Raw genomic sequence first — 19,664 nt, forward strand, 5'->3', positions numbered from 1 at the left:
AATGACACTGTGAATACAGTTTAAACAATAACACACACACACACACGCATAACCCAGTGCAGGAAATAATCCAACTCCCCCCCCATTTTTATTTGCATTTTATTTTTATTTATTTTTGCTTTAATAATGCATATTCTGTTCACGCAATAGGTGTAAAAGGCAGGAAGCAGGGGTTTAACTTGGCTGATGATAAAACAATCAAGCTGGAATGACATTTCTAGTTTCATGAACAAACTCAAAGTGGGCGAAACTGAAAAGTCACAGCTGGTACCAAAGAGCAGGCCAGACTTGCCAGCTGTCTCCTCCTAGGACCTTTGGCTATGGTGAGAGAAGCTGCGAAGACAGCGGCCTCTAGTGGACAAGAATAAGTAGCTGATCTTTTTTTTTTTTTTTTTTTTGGTCTATTTGGAATCATGGTAGCTGCATCACAAAAGCTCCAATCAAGAGGGTGGTAGAAAGAAGGCACAGATCATTGCAAATACCAGGTTTTCTCTTTCTCTTTTTATAAATATACCATCATATATAAGCTAAAATTTCTCTTCGAGTGGTGGGGGTCGGCCGGCAGGGAAAGGGAAGGGTTGGACGTCAAATTGCATATGTAATAGAATCCTAAAGGGGAATACAAAGCCAGGTGGCGTTCATTCCACCTGCAGCAAGTGAGCAAGACACCTGCTTTTGACTAGGTTAGCACAAACACTAGGGGCATCTGTGACAAAACACGGTTTAAAAAAAATCATAAAATTATAAAGCCTGTAAACGAAGAATCTGAAATTACATTTTATTAATGGAAAATATCATCAAAATAGTACTACTCTGGACTAAACTGCCTGAGTTTTCATTTCTCAGGAGATCTCAAGGTAGAAAAGCCTTTAGCACAATTGGCTATGAATCACAACCACTGCCAGACCCAGGACGACACCATGGGAAAGAGTCTCCTCTTGGATGGAATTTGTGTTGTGCTATCAAGACTTTTGTGCTAATCATTCAAACAGGGACATGTTGAGGCAAACCTTTAATCTTTTGGCACAAGATGATTTTGGCTGGGGCAGAAAATTTGAGTCTCGGACTCAGGGTGAAAAATGTAACATCTCAATTATCAAGTGTTCACTTTGATTGAAGCGCTTTCTTTATGTCATTCACTTCCATCTATAAAGAGGGGGAAAGCAGCAAACACAGGCATCATGAAACGGCTGCACTAGAGAAGCTGAAAGATAATCACCCTCATCAATGCAAAGAAAAGACTCAAGCTGACAATTTTAGGGCTGAAACTGGTAAAATGACATCTGAGTTAAGTATTGATAACAGTGCCAGAAACAATATAAATCTGAAACCAGGCACTCACGCACAGTACCCTGGCAAATAGTGCGCCTAGTCATTCCTGGGTTCCTAGGCTCCAAAGCTGATCAAAAGCAGCAATGACCCTGGATTCATGGCCAGAGGGCGGAGCAGGCCATCAAGACCATCTGAGAGTGACCCTAAAAAGGAGGTGGAAGCACTCCCAACAGGATGGGGAGCGTTTCCTATCCTCTCTAGGCATCATGATTCCACCACAAGATCTCCACCAGCTGTCAGGACAGGGTTGGATCAGTGGCGAGAGGGGGACAGAGCTCAGATGCCATGGAAGGACTAACAAGGCCACTGGGGAGAAGAGCTGAAGTGAAAGGCTAATATGGAGATGGACCCCAGATAACAACAGAGCCTCTGGTCTACCATGTTCCCTGGTACTTAGTATGATGAGGCATCCTATATTATCCTATAAACTGGAGGGGATATTTTACAGATGATATGTTTAAATTCCAAACTAGAATCCCCAATTAGAAGTATGTCGATTCAGCTCTTCCTTCCCCAAGAGCATTTGGAGCTCAGGTAAAGATAGAATATAAGACTCTATGACTCTGACATTCTCAGGGCGTCAGTCACGTTCTTTTTCTTCGACCCCCCCTCCCCTTTCAGACAGGATCTCACTTGGTAGCTCAGACTGCCCATGGGGCTAACACTATATATAGCCCAGGCTTGTCTGGAACCTGTGAGCCTCCTTCCTCAACCTCCCCAGTGCTGGAATTAAAAAGTATGAGCCACCATGCCCAACGGCAATCATTTCCTTTCAACCGGAAGCCCTAAGTTTGGCTCCATTACCAACTGAGCTCAGGCTTCATGGACAGCAGAGCGCTGAGGGACTCACCTGCAACCGAAGCCGGATTTTCTTTTCTTCATCCAGCTCTGACAGTAACTGCTTAATCTCATGTCTGAAAAGCAAATGCAAATAGGATCAACTCGAAGCCCAGAGTTTCCCAATGAGAGATAAGAAAATCTGTAATCACTATGAAATCTATCTGACCTTTTTGCAAAGAAAGTATGGACCAAAAATAATTTATTTTTTAATCCCCCCCAGGATGTATGTATGTGTGTGCATGTGTGTGAGTGTGTGTGTGTGTGTGTGTGTGTGAGAGAGAGAGAGAGAGAGAGAGAGAGAGAGAGAGTGTGTGTGTGTGTGTGTGTGATGGGAGCAGGCATATGCATTCTACATTGTGCAGAGGTCAGAGAACAACTTTTGTGGAGTTGGTTCTCTCTTTACAGCTTTATGTGGGTTCCAGAGACTGAAGTCAGGTCATCCCTGCCTTACGTTGTTGGATGGTGAGCTGGTTAAGTTTTTGTAAGCTTGCCACAAGTCAGGGTCATCTGCAAAGAAAGAACTTCAACCGAGAAAATGCCTCCACTATATTGGCCTCTAGGCAAGTCTGTGGAGTGTTTCTGATTAATGGCTGATGTGGGAGAGCCCAGCCCACTGGGCACGGTGCTGCCCCTGGTCAGGTGAGTCCTGGGTTGCATAAAAAAGGTGGGATAAGCAAGTCATGGAGAGCAAGCTCTTAGGCAACACTCCACCACCATGGTGTCTGCCTTAGTTCCTGACTCCAACTTCCTGCCTTGACTTCCCATGACGATAGACTGTAACCTGTAGTCCAAATAAACCTTTCCTCCTAAGTTCGATCTTGTCAGGGTCTTTATCACAGCAATAGAAAGCTACCTAAGGTGGCAAGCCCCTTTACCGGCTGAACCAGCTCACCTCCCCCAAACATTCTCTCTTTGTACTGTTACTTCTTAAGATTTCGTTTAGACAGAAAGGTTTGCTGTTACCAAAACATGTAGCCTTCAAATGTCAGGTCTGGAGATGACCTTAGCAATTCCTTAGGCGAAATTTCTCCCAACAGGAGAAGATGGGGAAACTCAGGCACAAAGTGGTGTCCTGATTTTCGCAATAACTAGACTCCAGTACCCAGGCTCGTAGTCCATCATCTTTCCTCTAACTTCTCTTTTATAACCACTGGGTACTTACAGAATAATTTTCACTATAGTCACTTTTTGTTCGTGTTTTTTCATGTTCATGTGTATGTGCAAGTCCTTGTGTGCGCATGGGCGTGGAGAGGTCAAAGGTTGATGATATCATGTGCCTCGGTGTTACGGGAGGTCCTCCCACTCCTCCAGCTTATAGCCGCTGAGATACCAGCCCATTGGGGCGTGGTCTCTCTCCCTTTAAAAAAGCGGCCACTTCCCTCTCCTCTCTCTCTTCACTTCCTGCTCTGCCAGGAAGGGTTGCGCAGAGGGCTGACAGAGCAGGAAGTGAAGAGAGAGAGAGAGGAGAGGGAAGTGGCCGCTTTTTTAAAGGGAGAGAGACCACGCCCCAATGGGCTGGTATCTCAGCGGCGATAGGCTGGAGGAGTGGGAGGACCTCCCGTAACACCTCCCTAAATTTCTTTCTACCTTACTGCTTGAGGCAGGGTCTCTCACTGAACTCAAAGCTTGCTGATTCAGCTAGACTGACTGGCTAGTAAGACCCAAGATCCTCTGGTCTCTGCCTCCCCAGAGTTGGGATTACAGATGCTTTGTACATGCATGCTTGAGATCCGAACTCACGTCTTCGTGTTTGTGTGGTAAGGACTTTCTTACTGAGCCATCTCCCTAGGCCCATTGCAGATATTTTCACCATTCCATATATACTTCAATTTTCTACAGAAACTATCTTAATAATAGGTCACTGGTATGTTTTCACTAATTCTCACAAAATCCCACAAATTGACTTTACCTTAAGATACACTAATTGGACCTTAAATACATGAATTAACAATATTGAAGTCTGAAAGAGGGCAAACATAGGACCTACAGCCCAATGCCTTCTCCAACTCAAAATAATAAAGTTGAATGAAGCGACTCAGTCTGTAAAGCTGGGACTCTGTTCTTTGGACTGCTCTAAACGCTGTATTCCCTTTGTTTTGAGGTATTAGATGTGTACATTTGTGAAATGGGACAAAAACTTCAGAAACATCGCAGCAAACACAGTGACAGTACATTTGTTCAACTCCTGATGAATACCATGATGGTCCCCCATACTTGAGACTATGTCCTAGCACTGCTGGTAACACTCTGGTTACAGCTAGTTATAACCTGACATAAACTAGTTACGATTCATTAGCATAGTTATTTAAACACACATATCCAGATGGGTATGGGTACCACTTAGGGCCTAGGAAAGCAGTCGACAATCCCTAAACCACCAGTCCAACCTCAGGAAAACTTGGCAGACACATAGTAAGTGGGACATTTCTTTAAAAAATAACATAATTAAATATATCATAGGCCTGTTGCAGTTTATACCCACTCCCAGCAGCCCATACCCACTTTCAGCTCCGCTGCCACTATCAGTGTTCAGCCTCGCCCACCCTCTGGGAAGAGTGAGATCCAAGCTTTCAGAAGTAGGCCATGGCGAGCCAGTGGAAAGCCACCTGGAAAGAGCTGCAAAGGGGTCCCTGGCACTCACTTCTGCTGGTCCTTCATGCTCTCAATGATGCTCCTCAGCTCCCGGACTTGGGTCCTAAGCTCCTCTACAGCAGCCTGGCTGCTGGCTGCAGGCTCCATCTTTGGTTTTCCTTCTGTGCTGAACAGAGACGGAGAATTGGCTCTGTGTCCAGCTGTTCCCAAAGAGGATGGCATGGGCGAGGATGCCACTGAAGAGAGAGAGGCTGGCCCACTGCTGCCAGCTGCCATGGTCCCTGGCTTGGGTGGCAGGGATGCCTTGTTGTCTGACACCTGTGAAGAGGGAAGGTGGAGAGACTTCAGAGCTTGGGATCTGTGCAGGGGCTGCCTCCCTGTCCTGGCGACTCAAACCAACCTTCAACACCCAAGCCCACACCTGTCTCCACACACTACTCATTTATTCCTTCGCTCACAAGCCATCAATGGCCAACTTGGTACAGATAGACCACCGCCCAAGGGCTACCTGCATGTACTTTAAATTCCATCTTTCTAGGCAAGATGGTCCCAGATTGGTTTCATATACACCGAGACGTACAAAGTGGCTTGTTACAAAGCCTGAAGTAAGCAAGGCATTTTCCTGGCCTCTAGGAGCTTAGAAAGTACTGGGGCACTGGCAGACAGACAACGCAATACACTGCAGCACAAGAGGGAGGAAGCACAGAGAGTCCCAGAAACACATCAAAGTAGCCACATTCCAGGAAGGAAGGAGCAAGCAGCTAAGAGTTCATCTTGTCGAGGGAAGGCTGCTGGAGAAAGACGGTATAGGAGGAGGGGAGGTCCTAGACAATGGCCTAAAGACCAGGAAGCAAAACACAGTAGTGAGAATCCTGGCTCGGATAAAGGGAGCAGTAATGCTGGCGGCAGGGCAAGAAGGGAATGGTTCAAATGGCCGCATACCCTGCATACCTCATGGGTGCTGTGGGGGATAGAAAGGCCTGAGAGTTGACAAGCCTGGCACCAGACAGATCTGCCGAGACTCTGGCACCATGCAAGCTAGAAACGGTGAGTATGATTAGGTGATGACCTAGAATGAAGCCTATTTTGAGAGATGTGGGTAAGGTAGGCACATCTAACAAAGGTCATGGGCATCACTCCTGGTACTGGAGTGGGGACTGGGTAAATGGAGTCTCTGCCCTCAGCCCAGCTTTCCATTGTCAGAGAGATGATGACCGACATTGACTAGAGGGTAAAGAATCACAGGGCCATAGATGGAGAGGGAAGGAACAGGTGGCTGTACCTTTCATGGAGGAAGGCCCAGATAATCATTTTAGGTTTTGACTTTTAGAAACCAGAGGGCTAACTGACAGGGTATGCCCAGTGGCCAGAGCAAGCAACTAAAATAATAAGCTGGGCCAAGGGAGAGGAAGTCATGGGTGTCTATACAAGAGAGATGAGAAGATGCCCAATGGTGGAAGCTGGGGAATTCTAAAATGAAGCAAGGAGAGAAGGAAGAGAGAGCTCTTGACAATTGGGAAATTGTAAGAGAGGGAATGAAGAAAGGCCAGCAGAAGGCCTTGGCTTAGGGGCGGTCCCTAGAGGAAAATAAAGGTTGGATAAGTGTGTCACTGGGGTTGAGAGGAAAATGGAACCCACTTGGTAGTACAAGGATGGAGACAGAGACCCAGTGGTGAGAGACCAGCTAATGAATGGGCACTGAGCAATATGGCTGACAAAAATGAAGATCCTTTCCACAAACTTGTCTGAGGAAGGAAGAGGGAGGAGAGGGGGTGTGAACTCAGGCAGAAGCTTCCTCGGGAGATAGACTAGAAGGAAGGTTTTATTTGCTTTCACAGATGAGTGAGACCCTGAGCTGCATGAGATATTAGGGGAGAAGCCTATGGACAGACAGGCTGAAGATGGAAAGGCGGGAAAGGCCTGATGGCGAGGTGTCCAGAGGACACAGGCTGTGCATCAGTCTTGGATGAGAGGAAGTACAAGTGCCTGGCAGGCGCAGAGGGGAAGCACTGGCAAGGGCTAGTGAGCAGGTACACTGATGGGGGGGGCAAAGTAGTGGGATAGGATTTTGGGAGCAGAGAAGATGAGTGATAGGGAAGCCAGGTCTGGTGGTGAAGCTCGGCACAGCAACCATGGGATTTCCTCCAGCAGCAGGCGCTCAGCCGGCCATCCCAGGGAAGGTGCCAAGGAGGGGTTCAGCTGCCACGGCAGCAGCAAGGAGGTAGAGTCTGGATTCAGGCTGTGCTAGAGGCAGAGACTGGGCAGAGTGTGCCAAAAGCAGATGGGCCATCGTTCCCAGTCTCTCTGTTCGCCTTTTCTCTGCCAAGTTACCATTGAGGAAAAGCACTCTCTGCTGCCAGGGAGAGCACTCCGCCAGCCGGGGCTCTGTTGTTAGGAGGAGTCATAGTATGAGGCAAGAGGAACCGACATTTACAAAACTCTGATTGCACCCTGGACACTAGCTCTATAATGTAAACAGTGATCATCTTTCACATGCATTGCACCAAGCAGGAAACTGAGGCTTATAGGGAAAGCTAATCTAATAATCATCAGAGCTGGAATTCAACTCCCCTTTACCAGTTAGATCCTCAGCCGGGCACAGTGTCTATGGCTGATGGAGTCTGAAGATCTGTGCTCTTCTCTTGTTTTCTTTGTTATTATATTATTTTATATTATATATCCAAGGCTTCATGACTTCTTCCATTTCCCATCCTCTCTTACCTCTCTCTCAAGACCCACCAGTGCCCATAACTGGCTTCCAGATACTTCCAAGATGAATAGTTCTTTTGCTGTTTTCTGTCTGATGAGCTTTCAGACCAGTTCACTGCAGCTAACAAATAGGGTTTTAGTCCCTCACATGGTCTAGGTCATCACACTCCTTGATCAAATTAGTTCAAGTGGAATTTCCTGAAGAAGTGAAATATCCAACCTGACAACTCCAGGGAACTGAAATAGGCTAATGGGATAGAGCTGTGCAGACCAGAAACATGAAAAGCCACTATTCGCCAGTAGGTGTCACTGTAGAGACATCCCTAGGATGACCGAGACCAGGAAACTGAAGTTATGCCTACAGACACCAAAAAAAAAAAAAAAACAAACAAACAAAAAAAAAAAAAACAAAAACCCCACCTAAACAACAACAAAACTAGTTTAAATCCAATTTCAGTAAATAGAATCCTCTGAAAAGGAAGAATACCTTGGCTTTGTGGGTTATTAAAATTGATCTGCTTTATAGGATCACATTTTGCTTACTGTATCAGATTTCAAGAAAAGTCCGTACTGCAAACTCTCGAATTTATGAGGAGGAGAATCTGTTCCAATCTTTGATTTGTTTGTGCTAACGCCTGCTTCAAATAACTACGGTTTTGTGCTTCTAGACATTAAAATGTTGCTAATGTTCCAAGAAAACAATCTTACTTGAGGCTTTTTTTTAAAATACAAGAAGATGTGGTTTTAAAGTCTCCATTTATTTGTAGGGAGATCTGAACGTGTATACGATGTTTACTCACCAAAGCTGCATTCAGTAGCTAAATGATGTCCTTTTTGTAGCGGGAATCTTACCCAGGATCTGACACATGCCAGGCAAGTGCTCTTCCACTGAGTTACACTTTCTTCTCCATTGGTCTTTATCTTTGCCCCCCCCCCATCCCTGTGTGTGTATGGCTCTCTTTCTTGAGAAGGGGAGTGTTCACTATGCTATCCAGGCTGGTCTCAAACTCCCTGCCCGTCAAGTCATTGTTCCTACCTCACCTCCCCAGCAGGTGGGACTATGGCTGGTAACCAGCATAACAATGTTTTCTTTGTTTCTTATATCAAATTACTCAAATCAGCTTTACCATTCTCTGGGCATGGAGTAAAATTAAAATGCTTTAGATTATAAATTTACTTTAGACCATGAATCCCAGACAACTTTTCTTTAAGAGACCATGTAAGTATAAAATTAAAAATAAATCTTCCAATAATATTTTTGCCAGTTTTGAATATAAAAGAGAAGGTCTGTGAGCAGAGAGCACAGCATTTAATAAAGTCTGTCGAGGTGTTCCCCAGCTGTTGAAGTTGATCAGGTGGCAGAAGTGTCTGAGGGCAGATGTACATGTGGCACTGTGAAGAGTGTGGACTACAAGAGAAACTGCAAAACAAACACTTGTATGCACAGCTCAGGGACTCTATAACACATCTAAGGGATTCTGATGACTGCAGTAATCATTACCACTAAAGAATGGCAAACATCCATCCCCACTGTCTGTTTGTCTATCTTGCTTGGTTTCTAACCCATTGTTAGTACATGCATGGAAGGGCAGGGACACCTCACCCTGGCCGCTCACTCACTTGGGATATGGTAACAGTCTTGGAAGTCTTCCTCGACACGTCTAGTCCTCTGTGCGCAAGCGAAATGTGTTCCTCTTTATCTTCTTCGGGACTTGGGGAGTCAAAGATATCGGGGCTTGAAAGGGAGGACTGGATAAAGCCAAAAGAAAATGCCTTCGTCAGAATCATACCTTAGCTGACACAGCTTTGTTAATGTGATGCTGTTTGCTTTCCAAAGCAATCAGCACTTCTATTTGATCCGTCTCCATAACACTGTGAAGCGGAAAGGATGCTCTTATCTTCTTACAACAGATAACCGTATGGCTCCCTAGCAGCAGGACTTGGACCAAGCCCCAAGAAGCTAAACTGGGAGCTGCCCCTGATGCCCATCAATCATTTCAACCATGTAAGCATCTGTTGTACAGCCTTTCCAAGTATCTCTTTTCTCCAAACATTTCTTACTGTGTGCCTTACACTGAGCTGCTACTGCAGGCTCAATGACCATATGCCATATGTGGTCCCAGCCCTTTTGGGGCTAGCAGTGTGGGAGAAAATGACCCACAGTCGATAGGAAACCACCTCATATCCTCCTCTCCTTCATCCGTCTTTGCACCCAATTCCTTGACTCTAGAATTACTACATCTGCTGTAGACGGAAGAGCCTTCAAAGATCCATTTGAGAGGAGGGCATTTCTAGAGACAAGGGACCAAGAGTAATGGGCATTTACATAGCCCCACAGCATAGCCCTGTCCACTTGCATAAGCTCACCTTTCCTTTGGTATCTGCTACTAATTCCTGCCCTCGTTACTATGAACAGTAAGCACCATTCTGGAGTGTATTTGCTAAGGTTTATACAGAACGGCAACATCAATGGGTAAAATACAGTTCGACACCTCTGCCCTTTCTGCCTCACTGTAAAATCACTGTGAACGCCCAAAAGATAAGAGTGGGGAGCAAGTCACTAGAATTCTCTAGTTCACAAGGAATGCCTTAGCTAGAATGTCTCAAGTTTAGAAGAAAACAAATGAAATAAAGAGTCCCTGGTGCAAGGATTCTTTTTTAAATGAAGAGTCTTCTAGAAATATGTTGGAGCAAGCTCAAATTCAGCTTCATTTTCACTCCTTGCTTTCTAACCTGGGGTAGATAAATGGTTCTTTTTAGAATTACCATTTGAAAAAAATGGAAAAAATTATGCTCACAAATACTTTTCCTTCCTTTAATCCTGTTTACCAAGGCAGAAACTTAAAATATTTAGGGGTATTTTTCAGCCAAGGTTTGGCTTCTAGAGGTCTTATTTGTTAATCTTCATTTAATCTGAAAATCCAATTACCTAAAATATGCACCCCCCACACCAAGCTTTCTTAGTAATCCAGGCTTACCTACTCAACCACTGTGTGATATATGGATCTTTTCAAGATTTTATTTAAAAAGCCTCCTTTTACATAACTCATATTGCCTGAGCTCCTATTAGAAGGAAACTGCCCCAGGCCGGGGAACCATAACTAGTGTTTCTTCAGTTATTCCCGCACTGGCCTTTGAGGACTATGTCCTTATCCACTAATCCCATTTGCTATGAAAACCCCACAGGTGCTAATTTCAAGAGTGAGCAAGAATTTAATGTGCCCACCCAAATGGGTACGAATAAGAATGAATGGAAAGAATCGGCTCACTATATATCATTAAAGCACCAAGGTATTCTGTTTTACATCCAAATAAAATCACTTTTGATAAGATGCCAGATGTAGAGTCACCAAAGTAAGCCTTCTTAAAGGCAGTGACCGTGTACTTCTCATTACCATCTAGATCCTTGGTATCTGACACAGTGTCCTGTCCACAGGAGATATATGTCTCTGAATATATGTCGACCAAGAAATAAACAACTGTGTGTAGCCTAAAATCTGGGTGATGATGAGGTACCACTACTTGGTCTCAAAAATAATACCCAAACTTCTCAACATGGGATTTATGAGCTAAGGGGGAATCATTTGAACCACTTAATATTTAATCCTGGAGAGACACAAAGCTCTTTATACCTTAAAGGTTTACTAAAACTTGGAAGGAAAACAAAAATGATGAAGGATTTAAAGAGAAGACAGAAGTGGTAGGCTTGGGAAATTGGAATGCAAACATGGCAAGAAGCAATCAGATAGGTTGGGTGTATATGTGCATGTTGGGCTTGTAGAATGAGGACAGGAGAAAGGAAAGAAGGCAGCTTGCCAGAGAATTCTAAAAGAGTGTAAAGGAAGCCACTTCTTTAAGTCTTTATCTCAAAAAATGTATCAACACAAAGTTATGTGTGATTCATATAGGGCAGAAAAGACAGGACAATTCAAGCCATACTTCCAGACTCAGTAGATAATGCGAGAAAAGGCTCGAAGGAAGTGGCATTCTCTTTTCCTCTAAATGATATGAACACAGGCGAGATTGATGAGGAGGCGAAAAGAGAAAAATCCTGAGAAACCTGCAAATGGTTAAATTCCTTGGTGTAGCTGGAGGGAGGTTATAAGGCTTTAGAACTGCAAAGGACAAGGCGATGTGACAGACAGACTGATAATCAGTAGACAAAACAAATGAACACATACACGCTGCTTGTGGAAGGGAAATGACCTCGTGTGTGTGCGTGGGGGGGTGAGGTAGGGTTGAGGAGTCTGTAACTAATGGCAACAGCAAGGCAACATACTTCCCAATGCCCCACATTCAGAAAACCCAAACCTAACAACATTCATGTCAGTATGGCTTATAACAAAGACTTGGAGTCATCATCAAAATCCAGCAATAAATAGTACACTCACTAGATAAATTCTTATATGCTCACACTGTAGAAAGTAGGCAGTCATTAAATTTGTCCTTCTGGAAGAAATGGTAATGATTGGAGGGAATGGTGTGCAGTTTAAGTTTAGGGGTGGAAGTAAAATGAAAACAGCCTATATTACATGATCCCAGTTTTGAACAAAAAAAAATTGAAAGTTTTCAAAAAATCTAAGGCTATATACAACAAGAGGCTATAGCAGTTCTTTGCTCTTATGGCAGGACTTGGTACTTTCTTCCTTATGTGTCATGTTGCTCAAATTTGGCACAACAATGAATGTAGTAGGTTTATAATTAAAAAGTTATTTAAAATTGCCCAGACAAAAGCAACCATCTTTGGGTTATCATTGAGTGTTCTCATTGGTCTCTTCTATAGACCGTGTACTTCATAAGCTTAAATACAACCTCTTGGAGGTCTGTATGGGTTTCTTTGGAGGCCTTCTGATGATGGGGTTTGGGAAGATTCAGGCCACTGGCTGCAACTGCATCGTGGCAAATATTTATTGAGTAAGCTTTGTCTTCTTAATAGGCCAAAATAGGCTATTTCTCTGTTTTGCTTTCCAATTTCATTTTAGGTTCAAACAAGAACTGGTCTAAAGAGAGACAGAAGCAAAGTGGGAAACAGGGAGTGCCATCTTGCTGGCAGAAACACAAAGAGCAAACAGAAAGCAATACTGCTCGATTCAAAAGATTCTCCAAGTATTTTTAGTTGGCAGTATATGTGGCGGCCTCCTTCTCCCCTTCCTTCTTCTGGGGTATAGAAAAGGCAGCATCTCTTGAAGAGTCCTTAGCCAGAATCTCCAGTCCTTTTTGCTTTTCAGCTGTAGAGAAGTAAAGAGACACTTACAGATGTGAGCGACTGAGATGGAGGCCGCCTTCCCGTAGCTTTTGGTCTGCTTGTGGTTGGGTGGCTGAGTTTCTCAGTAGATGATACCACAGAGTCAAAACCTTCTAGGTCTAAAACGAAATGAAACAGGTTTTTTAAGAATAAAAATAAGAAGGAGAAAGGGCCCTTGTTATAAGCACCCTGTCACTCTAGATTATGTTTTATCTTTTACAAAGACCATTGATACCCTAGGGTCATTCAATAAAGGACTCAAATGGAATGCAATAACCATTTCCTCCTAGCTTAGCAAGCTTAGCATGCTAGTAAGCAAGAGAGAAAAAGCTCTTGCCTTTTTCCCTTTGGCAGTTACATTCATAAATCTTTCAAAAGCTACAGATTAAGGATTAAAGGAGGACTCTTCTCTATTTCACAAATCTAACCATTCGAGTAGACAGGACATTCTTGAAGTCTCGGCACAAAAGACAGTTATCACATGGTATAACAGCAATGGATATATGAATGCTGTTTCCTGTTGATTCTAAGAAGACAAGATGTCAGAGCTGTCTCATCTATTTGTACTACAACAGTCAGGCCATCAGGTGTCAACGTGTTAGACCAACCTCCTAGGCAAGGGGACCAGACTCGGATAATGCACTGAGCCTGGCTCTATCTGTTTTCAGAATCATCTTTCAGTGGTGACATTCTCTCCAGCAGTCATCTGTCTGTTCATACATCCATTCATTCCATATTTAAGCATCTTAAATATATCATTAAAAAATAAGTTCTGGCCTTGAACTCCCAATATTCCTGCCTGAGCCTCTGCATCTCTGGAATTGCTGGCATGTATCGTCACCTTGAACACTGCTATTATCCGACAGCCACTCTGTGCCACCCAGGGTAAGAGCTCCTGAGGCGACACCAGCAAATGTGCAGGGATGAGCCTCACCCTCAAAGCACTTAAACTTAGTGATTGACAATCAGATGAACAGAAAGTCACGTGTGTCCTCATGTATGAGGAGAAAGGTTTCTGCCTTTGTCACTGTCGGTGAGCAGGGCAAGTCCCCTGTTCTGTGGACTTGTGGGTGCTAAAAGCAAAGGTGATGGAAATGAGAGGCTCAGAGGAATGAGCAGTGGGAAGGAACTAGGTACCATTATTCCTGGCATGAGGGAAACACCTTCAAGCATCACACAAAGAGAACTTAGCAGTGGAGTTCTGAGGCTAGTTAGGAGCCAATCAGCATCAAGCACCCAAGAGTGACTCATAAAGGGTCTTACTTTTCCAGATGATTCAGCAGGGAACCAGGAGGATGCTGGGTGGGCTGGGGAAGGCACAGTACCATACTGCTAGGACATACTTATCCAGAGCTGGCTGGCTGGGCTGGCCCCTCTCAGGAGCCTTCCCCTTAAATATTCTGATTTTCCCAACAGGTTCCTCTTTGGGCTCTACCCAGGACTTAGCTCTATCAAGTATGTATTGTCTGAAATAGAAATTCCCTATTATACAGTTGGATTGATGTGAAAAAAGCCATTATGTGACATTAACATATCAATTCATCGTTTTAAAATCAGTTTTTTAGATACAAAAGTAATACATATTTCATGCATTTTATGTGAAATTGTAACCAAAAAAAAAAAAAAGAAGAAGAAAGTCTGTGATAATATCAACACATCGAGACAACCACTGTTAGCATTTCAGTATATTTTCCTCCAGGCTTTTTGAAAATAAGACATAACTCATGTTATATATCATATTGTACTCTGCTTATTTTACTTAACCTTGGATGTCGTGTCTCTAAAAGTTCTCCATGCTTTATATAATCTTTGGTGGCACTGCAATTCATCATTTATTCTATTTCCTATTGTAGAATAATTCCTCCTCAAATCATCCTCTCTTGTTTGTTGCTATCATAGGAAAGTGCCACATAAAACACCCCCAGCATGCATTTTCCATGCAATGCCTACAGCAGATTAGCCAAGGAGGTGCGGGGCTGCTGGAGGTGGGGTGGGAAATGGGGTCTCAGCTAGGGCGGTTTGCTGGTCAGGGTGGGTCTGGCTGAGGAGGACAGGGGAAGCTTCAGGGAGAGGAGCAAGGAGACAAAGCAGAGGATCAGAAGCTTGGCAGACAGCAAGGGGAGGGAGTAGAAGAGAAAGCTGTTGAAAGTTCCAAGGAACAAGCCCTTTCCAGGGGCCTTGGCTGGGAGATCTCAGGACTGAGCCTGATGTATATCATCACCCTGTCCAGGAAACCCAAACAAGCTTTAGAGGCAAAACCTGAGCAGGGTGAAGTGATTAAAGAACAATTGAAGGTCAATTGACTCTAGTTCTCTGCTGGATGGCCAGAGCTGACTCCTGTCGACAATTATTTTATGGAGGCAGGGAGACAAGTGAAAGGAAGAGAGAGAGAAAAAGGATAGAGAGGGGAGAAGAGAGAGGGAAAGAGTAAGGGAAAGGCATGTATACATGGAGGGGCCAGAGGTTGATGTTGGCTGTCTTACTCAATCACTCTCTACCGTATTTCTTGAGACAGAATCTCTCACCAAACCTGGCGCTCACCAATACGGCTAGTAGCTAGCACTGGCCAACTGAGCCTCCTGTTCCCACTTCCAGTGCTGGGTTGTTCCCTGGGAGTACATAGCCTGCCAAGGCAAGTCATAGGGAGTAAATCTCTTCAGTGAATGGTCCTCCGGCACCCAGTGAAGGAGGGCTAGCCCGACAGCAAAGCTACAGCGATATTGAAGCCCTTGCCGAAAGCATTTGGTTACAGGTTCAAATAGTTGATAACAGATCAGAGAGGCACCCTTACAGATGGGAAAAGGGGGCAGAGGTGAAATGGTGCAGCATGCAGAATGGAATAGGAGAGGGGTGCCAAAACTAGGAGAGAAGATGTGCTCACCATGGGATGAAGATGGGCTCACTAGGGGAGAAGATGTGCTCACCTTGGGCTCACCTTGGGATGGATTCAGCATGCAGAGATGGCTAAGTTCACACCAGGAAACTTCTGTTTCTATTGCAGGGGCCTGAGGCCATGCTATATATATAACAATATACGCATCCCTTCATAGATGGAGGGGGTGGAGATGATCAATAGATCCTCACCCAAGATTCCAATTATTCCCTCATGTGCTTTCCAGGCCATGTATGTTATTTAGCCCTAATAATATGTGACCTCATGGTCCTTGGGAGGTACTAGAGCAGCAGCTCTAAACCTGTGGATTTCGACACTTCGGGGAAGAACAACCCTTTCACAGGAGTCTCCTAAGACCATCAGAAATTTCAGTTATTTATATTACGATTCACAACAGTAACAAAATTACGGTTACAAGGCAGCAATGAAAATAGTTTTATGGTTGGGGTCAGCACACATGAGGAACTGTATTAAAGGGTCGCCACATTAGGAGAGGTGAGAAGCACTGCTCTAGAGTATGTAGAGGGGAGAAGATTAATTGAGGAGGGGCTCCATTTATACAGCTATGGAAGGTGAGATATTGTAGTGATATTTCATTTGTATTTTAATAAATAAAGATTGCCTGAAGATCAGAGAGTAAAACAGCCAGACTGATCAGCCTGACAGAGCAGGCAATGGTGGCACACACCTTTAATCCCAGTAGCCACACTAGTTTGCCATAGAACCCGGGCGATGGTAGTGCACATCTTTAATCCCAGCACTAGTGAAGAATATAAAACTCAGGAGACAGCTCTCACACACAGTCTCATTCTGAGATTCCTGGAGGTAGGATCACCATTTCAGACCGAAGTAGAGGTAAGAGAGCCAATGACTGGCTGTTTTGCTTTTCTGACCTTTATGTTGAACCCCAATTCTGTCTCTGGTTTTTATTAATTGTGCTACAAGATATTTTGGTGGTGTGGCTGCTGTGGGGTTACTCATGCTCCTATAAGTAACCCATCATCCATGCTGTGTAAGCCCATTAAACTCATTGGTCCCAAGTTGGACTTTGGCAGAATCATATTCTGGTCTGTCTTTGGTGACCTATCTGGGGGAGGACACATTTGTCCATTTCATACCCAGGGGAAATTTCATGTAATGGGCGCTAATAAATTATATTCTTCAGATGACTTACAAGCATGGTGCCCATTGACTATTATTTGGGCTGCCAGGAAGGCAGGGCCTTACCCTCAAAGTCTACCTCGTTCCTAGGAAAAATATGCTTGATATTCTGTTGAGGCAAGAAGGAACAAATGAATGAATGAAATATCTGAAGGAAAATGCCTACTCTGGGAGTATAGCTTCTAAACGTGGCTCTTAGTGGGACACAACATGGCAGCTGCAGGGCAGAAGGCAGCGTTCTGTGCCATGGCAGCAGGGAAAGCGCTTGGCTGGCTCACTTAGCTCTATTGGCTGAGGTTTGGACTAAAAAGACCTAGGCATGTTGGAGCCTGGCCACACTCAGCAAGCATCTCCACGACAGATGGCCAAGAAGTCTGCCTCGTTTCTGTCACTCATCAGTAAGAGGAGGGTCAGAGTCCCTCAGGGGAACCACATTTAGCCTCTTAATGCACATTTCAGCCAAGTTTAATTTTTACAGTTTTAGCTTATAAAGAACGTTCTTTTAAGCACTAACCAAACTAAATTGCCATGAAGAAAGATACCCCAGTGATGAGGTTCCTTGTTGCAAGGAGAACCTCAGGTTATCTTGGTATGTTTCCACAGACTGAGAACTGGCACATACTTCTACTTGCTGGCAGGGAAGGAAATACACGCTTCAATATTGTCACGTAAAATTTCAGTGGCCCAGGGCATGCTCCTCATGACTGTGGCCATGGTAGCGGTGATTAAGGAAGAATTTCCATGACTAACTCATTGTGGTGTGAAGAAAATGTCCTCATTTTCATGGCGGTTTTGAAGTGAATCAGGCTGAAACCTGATATGCGCTTTCTCAGCCTGGCTGGGAAATTTTTCTTCCTAATGAAAACGGTTTTAATGCCCATAAGCTAGTCCAGAACGATTAAGCTGGCTATCACTGAGTCCTTCCTCCCTCCCTCCCTCTCTCTCTCTCTCTCTCTCTCTCTCTCTCTCTCTCTCTCTCTCGATTCCGAAGGATGAGAGGTTCTTGGCTTTCGTGACAACTGGAAGAGGAACCCTCTGTGGACATATGGGGGTGATTCATGTTGGACACGATGGAGTCCGCTTGGAAAGGGCTGAGCCTCCTCATGGCACCAGGAACTGCCCATTTTCCATAAACTCCCGTCATGCCCTATTTAGCTCAATTAGAACATGTAGCCTCAATTTTCCATGGATGAGAGGAATGGTCCCAGTGACCACAGGTGACCTAAAGCACATCCACTGGAAAACACAGAGGAAAAATAGTCCAAAGTTGCAGCCAGGCCAGCTGTCACTAAAAGAGCTGTGCAGGCTCATGCACGGGCTCTGGTTATTCACTATTGCTGATTGCTCCACACGTGAGAATGGACACATCATCCCCCAGTATCTCCAGATGCCATCTTCTCTATGTGCCCCCCCATTTATCATTAAGGCTGCTGCAGCATCTGGCCTGGAATCTGGGTCCTCTGCCATTCAACAGATTACCACTAGAGAGAAATGTACAAAGAGCCTGAGATTATCTGTCTAGCTAACTCCTTCTGCGTTCTGGAAGACCAACGCCATGACTTGCACTCCAGGGCCTGGGTTGGCTGCTCTCCCACTTATACACGATTCCCCCCTCGCCATTCGCCACCCTGTATTGACATTCCATGCTGACTTATCTGCCTCATTCACCATCCCAGGAAGAAGCTGTGGCTTTGATCTCTTTTCCCAGGCCTACCGTCATTCCTGGCTCGTGAATGAGTACTCAAAAGTGGTTGTTTAACAGAGTAACAAACAACCTTGCTAGCCTTGTTTTCCAGACAGAGAAGGGAGGAAGGGAAGGGGATGAATTACTTGAATCATCAGCTTCTTAGGACTATTCTTCCATGATGAGAGGCTGTGTGATTTAAAGCCCACAGGTGGAATTGTGTTTTTGTGTGCTATTAATGAATTTGCAAGATTTGAGAACAGGGATCTAGGAGCAAGGTTGGCAGTTTTATAAGGCTTAAATGGGAAAACTTCAAGACCACAGGGCTGCAGACACTTTCTTTACAATGAAGCAACATCAAAAGCCACGGTGGGAAGAAGGAACTCTCACCCCACACATCAGCACATCAGCCATTCAGTGGCTGTGGAAAATCTTCTGTGCAAATTGCAAAGAGGGGCCCATTTTTAGAGCTCAAATAGAAACCCGTGGCAGCAGAGTCACCAAGGGAAAAAGGAGCAGTGATTAGCACCTGCATCTCCAGAATCCATAAAGAGAGAACAGATTAGCCGCTTTGTTTCCACTCATAATCTAGGTGTGAGGTTCACCTGGCACAGCTGCCAAGAGGATACATGTTTTAAACACATTTGCCAATACTCCACCAAAACCACGTTCCATGCTCAAACCCATCTTATCCTCAGGCTATGCACCCCTTCGGATATGCTTATGCAAAATGAAAGCCAGAATCAGTCTCTGCCAACCTATGAACCCACAACTGGGAGGTAGAAGGTAGGGGTGCCTCTAGCCAAATAAATGCTCCATACAGTCTGAAAGCTGAGTGACACCTCTTCCCTGCTTGCTTCTACATACATCTATAGCTTAATGGCTTCTGTGGATGTAGCAAAGGTTATGATAGAAGTCTGTTTGTTGAGTTAGACTTCTTTGAAGCTACGGGGTATGCCCCCAAATTTGTACCGCGGAGGATGAAGACGGTCTCTAACATGCAGCAAAGGCAAAGACATTTAATGCCTCAGGCTGGATGTAGAATAGGAATACCTCTATAAGAGAAAAGTGATCAAAATACCTGGAAAGGAAATTTGAGTCTCTTTGCAAATCCAGCATGGCAAGCATGTGACCCTTTTCCAAGCTCAGTTAAAAAAGTAAAACCAGTCATCCTAAAAACAATTAAAACAACAACAACAACAACAGCA

General features: G+C 44.5%; 1 protein-coding gene across 1 annotated transcript in view; it reads right to left on the bottom strand.

Annotated features, from left to right (window-relative positions):
- Positions 1-340: 340 nt before the first annotated feature.
- The window catches only part of LOC121441312 (SH3 domain-containing kinase-binding protein 1-like), a 167,395-nt gene continuing 148,071 nt past the window's right edge, over positions 341-19,664 (bottom strand). The window contains exons 14-18 of the mRNA XM_041642448.1: positions 12,728-12,837; positions 9,094-9,222; positions 4,814-5,082; positions 2,183-2,246; positions 341-1,146 (exon numbers count right to left, since the gene is read on the bottom strand). Of these exons, the coding sequence (XP_041498382.1) occupies positions 1,105-1,146; positions 2,183-2,246; positions 4,814-5,082; positions 9,094-9,222; positions 12,728-12,837 (614 nt within the window). The 3' untranslated portion in view covers positions 341-1,104. The remainder of the gene's footprint in view (positions 1,147-2,182; positions 2,247-4,813; positions 5,083-9,093; positions 9,223-12,727; positions 12,838-19,664) is intronic.

Source organism: Microtus oregoni, unplaced genomic scaffold (genome assembly GCF_018167655.1).
Source record: "Microtus oregoni isolate MIOR12 unplaced genomic scaffold, Mior012 000074F_ref0000038, whole genome shotgun sequence".
NCBI lineage: Eukaryota > Metazoa > Chordata > Mammalia > Rodentia > Cricetidae > Microtus > Microtus oregoni.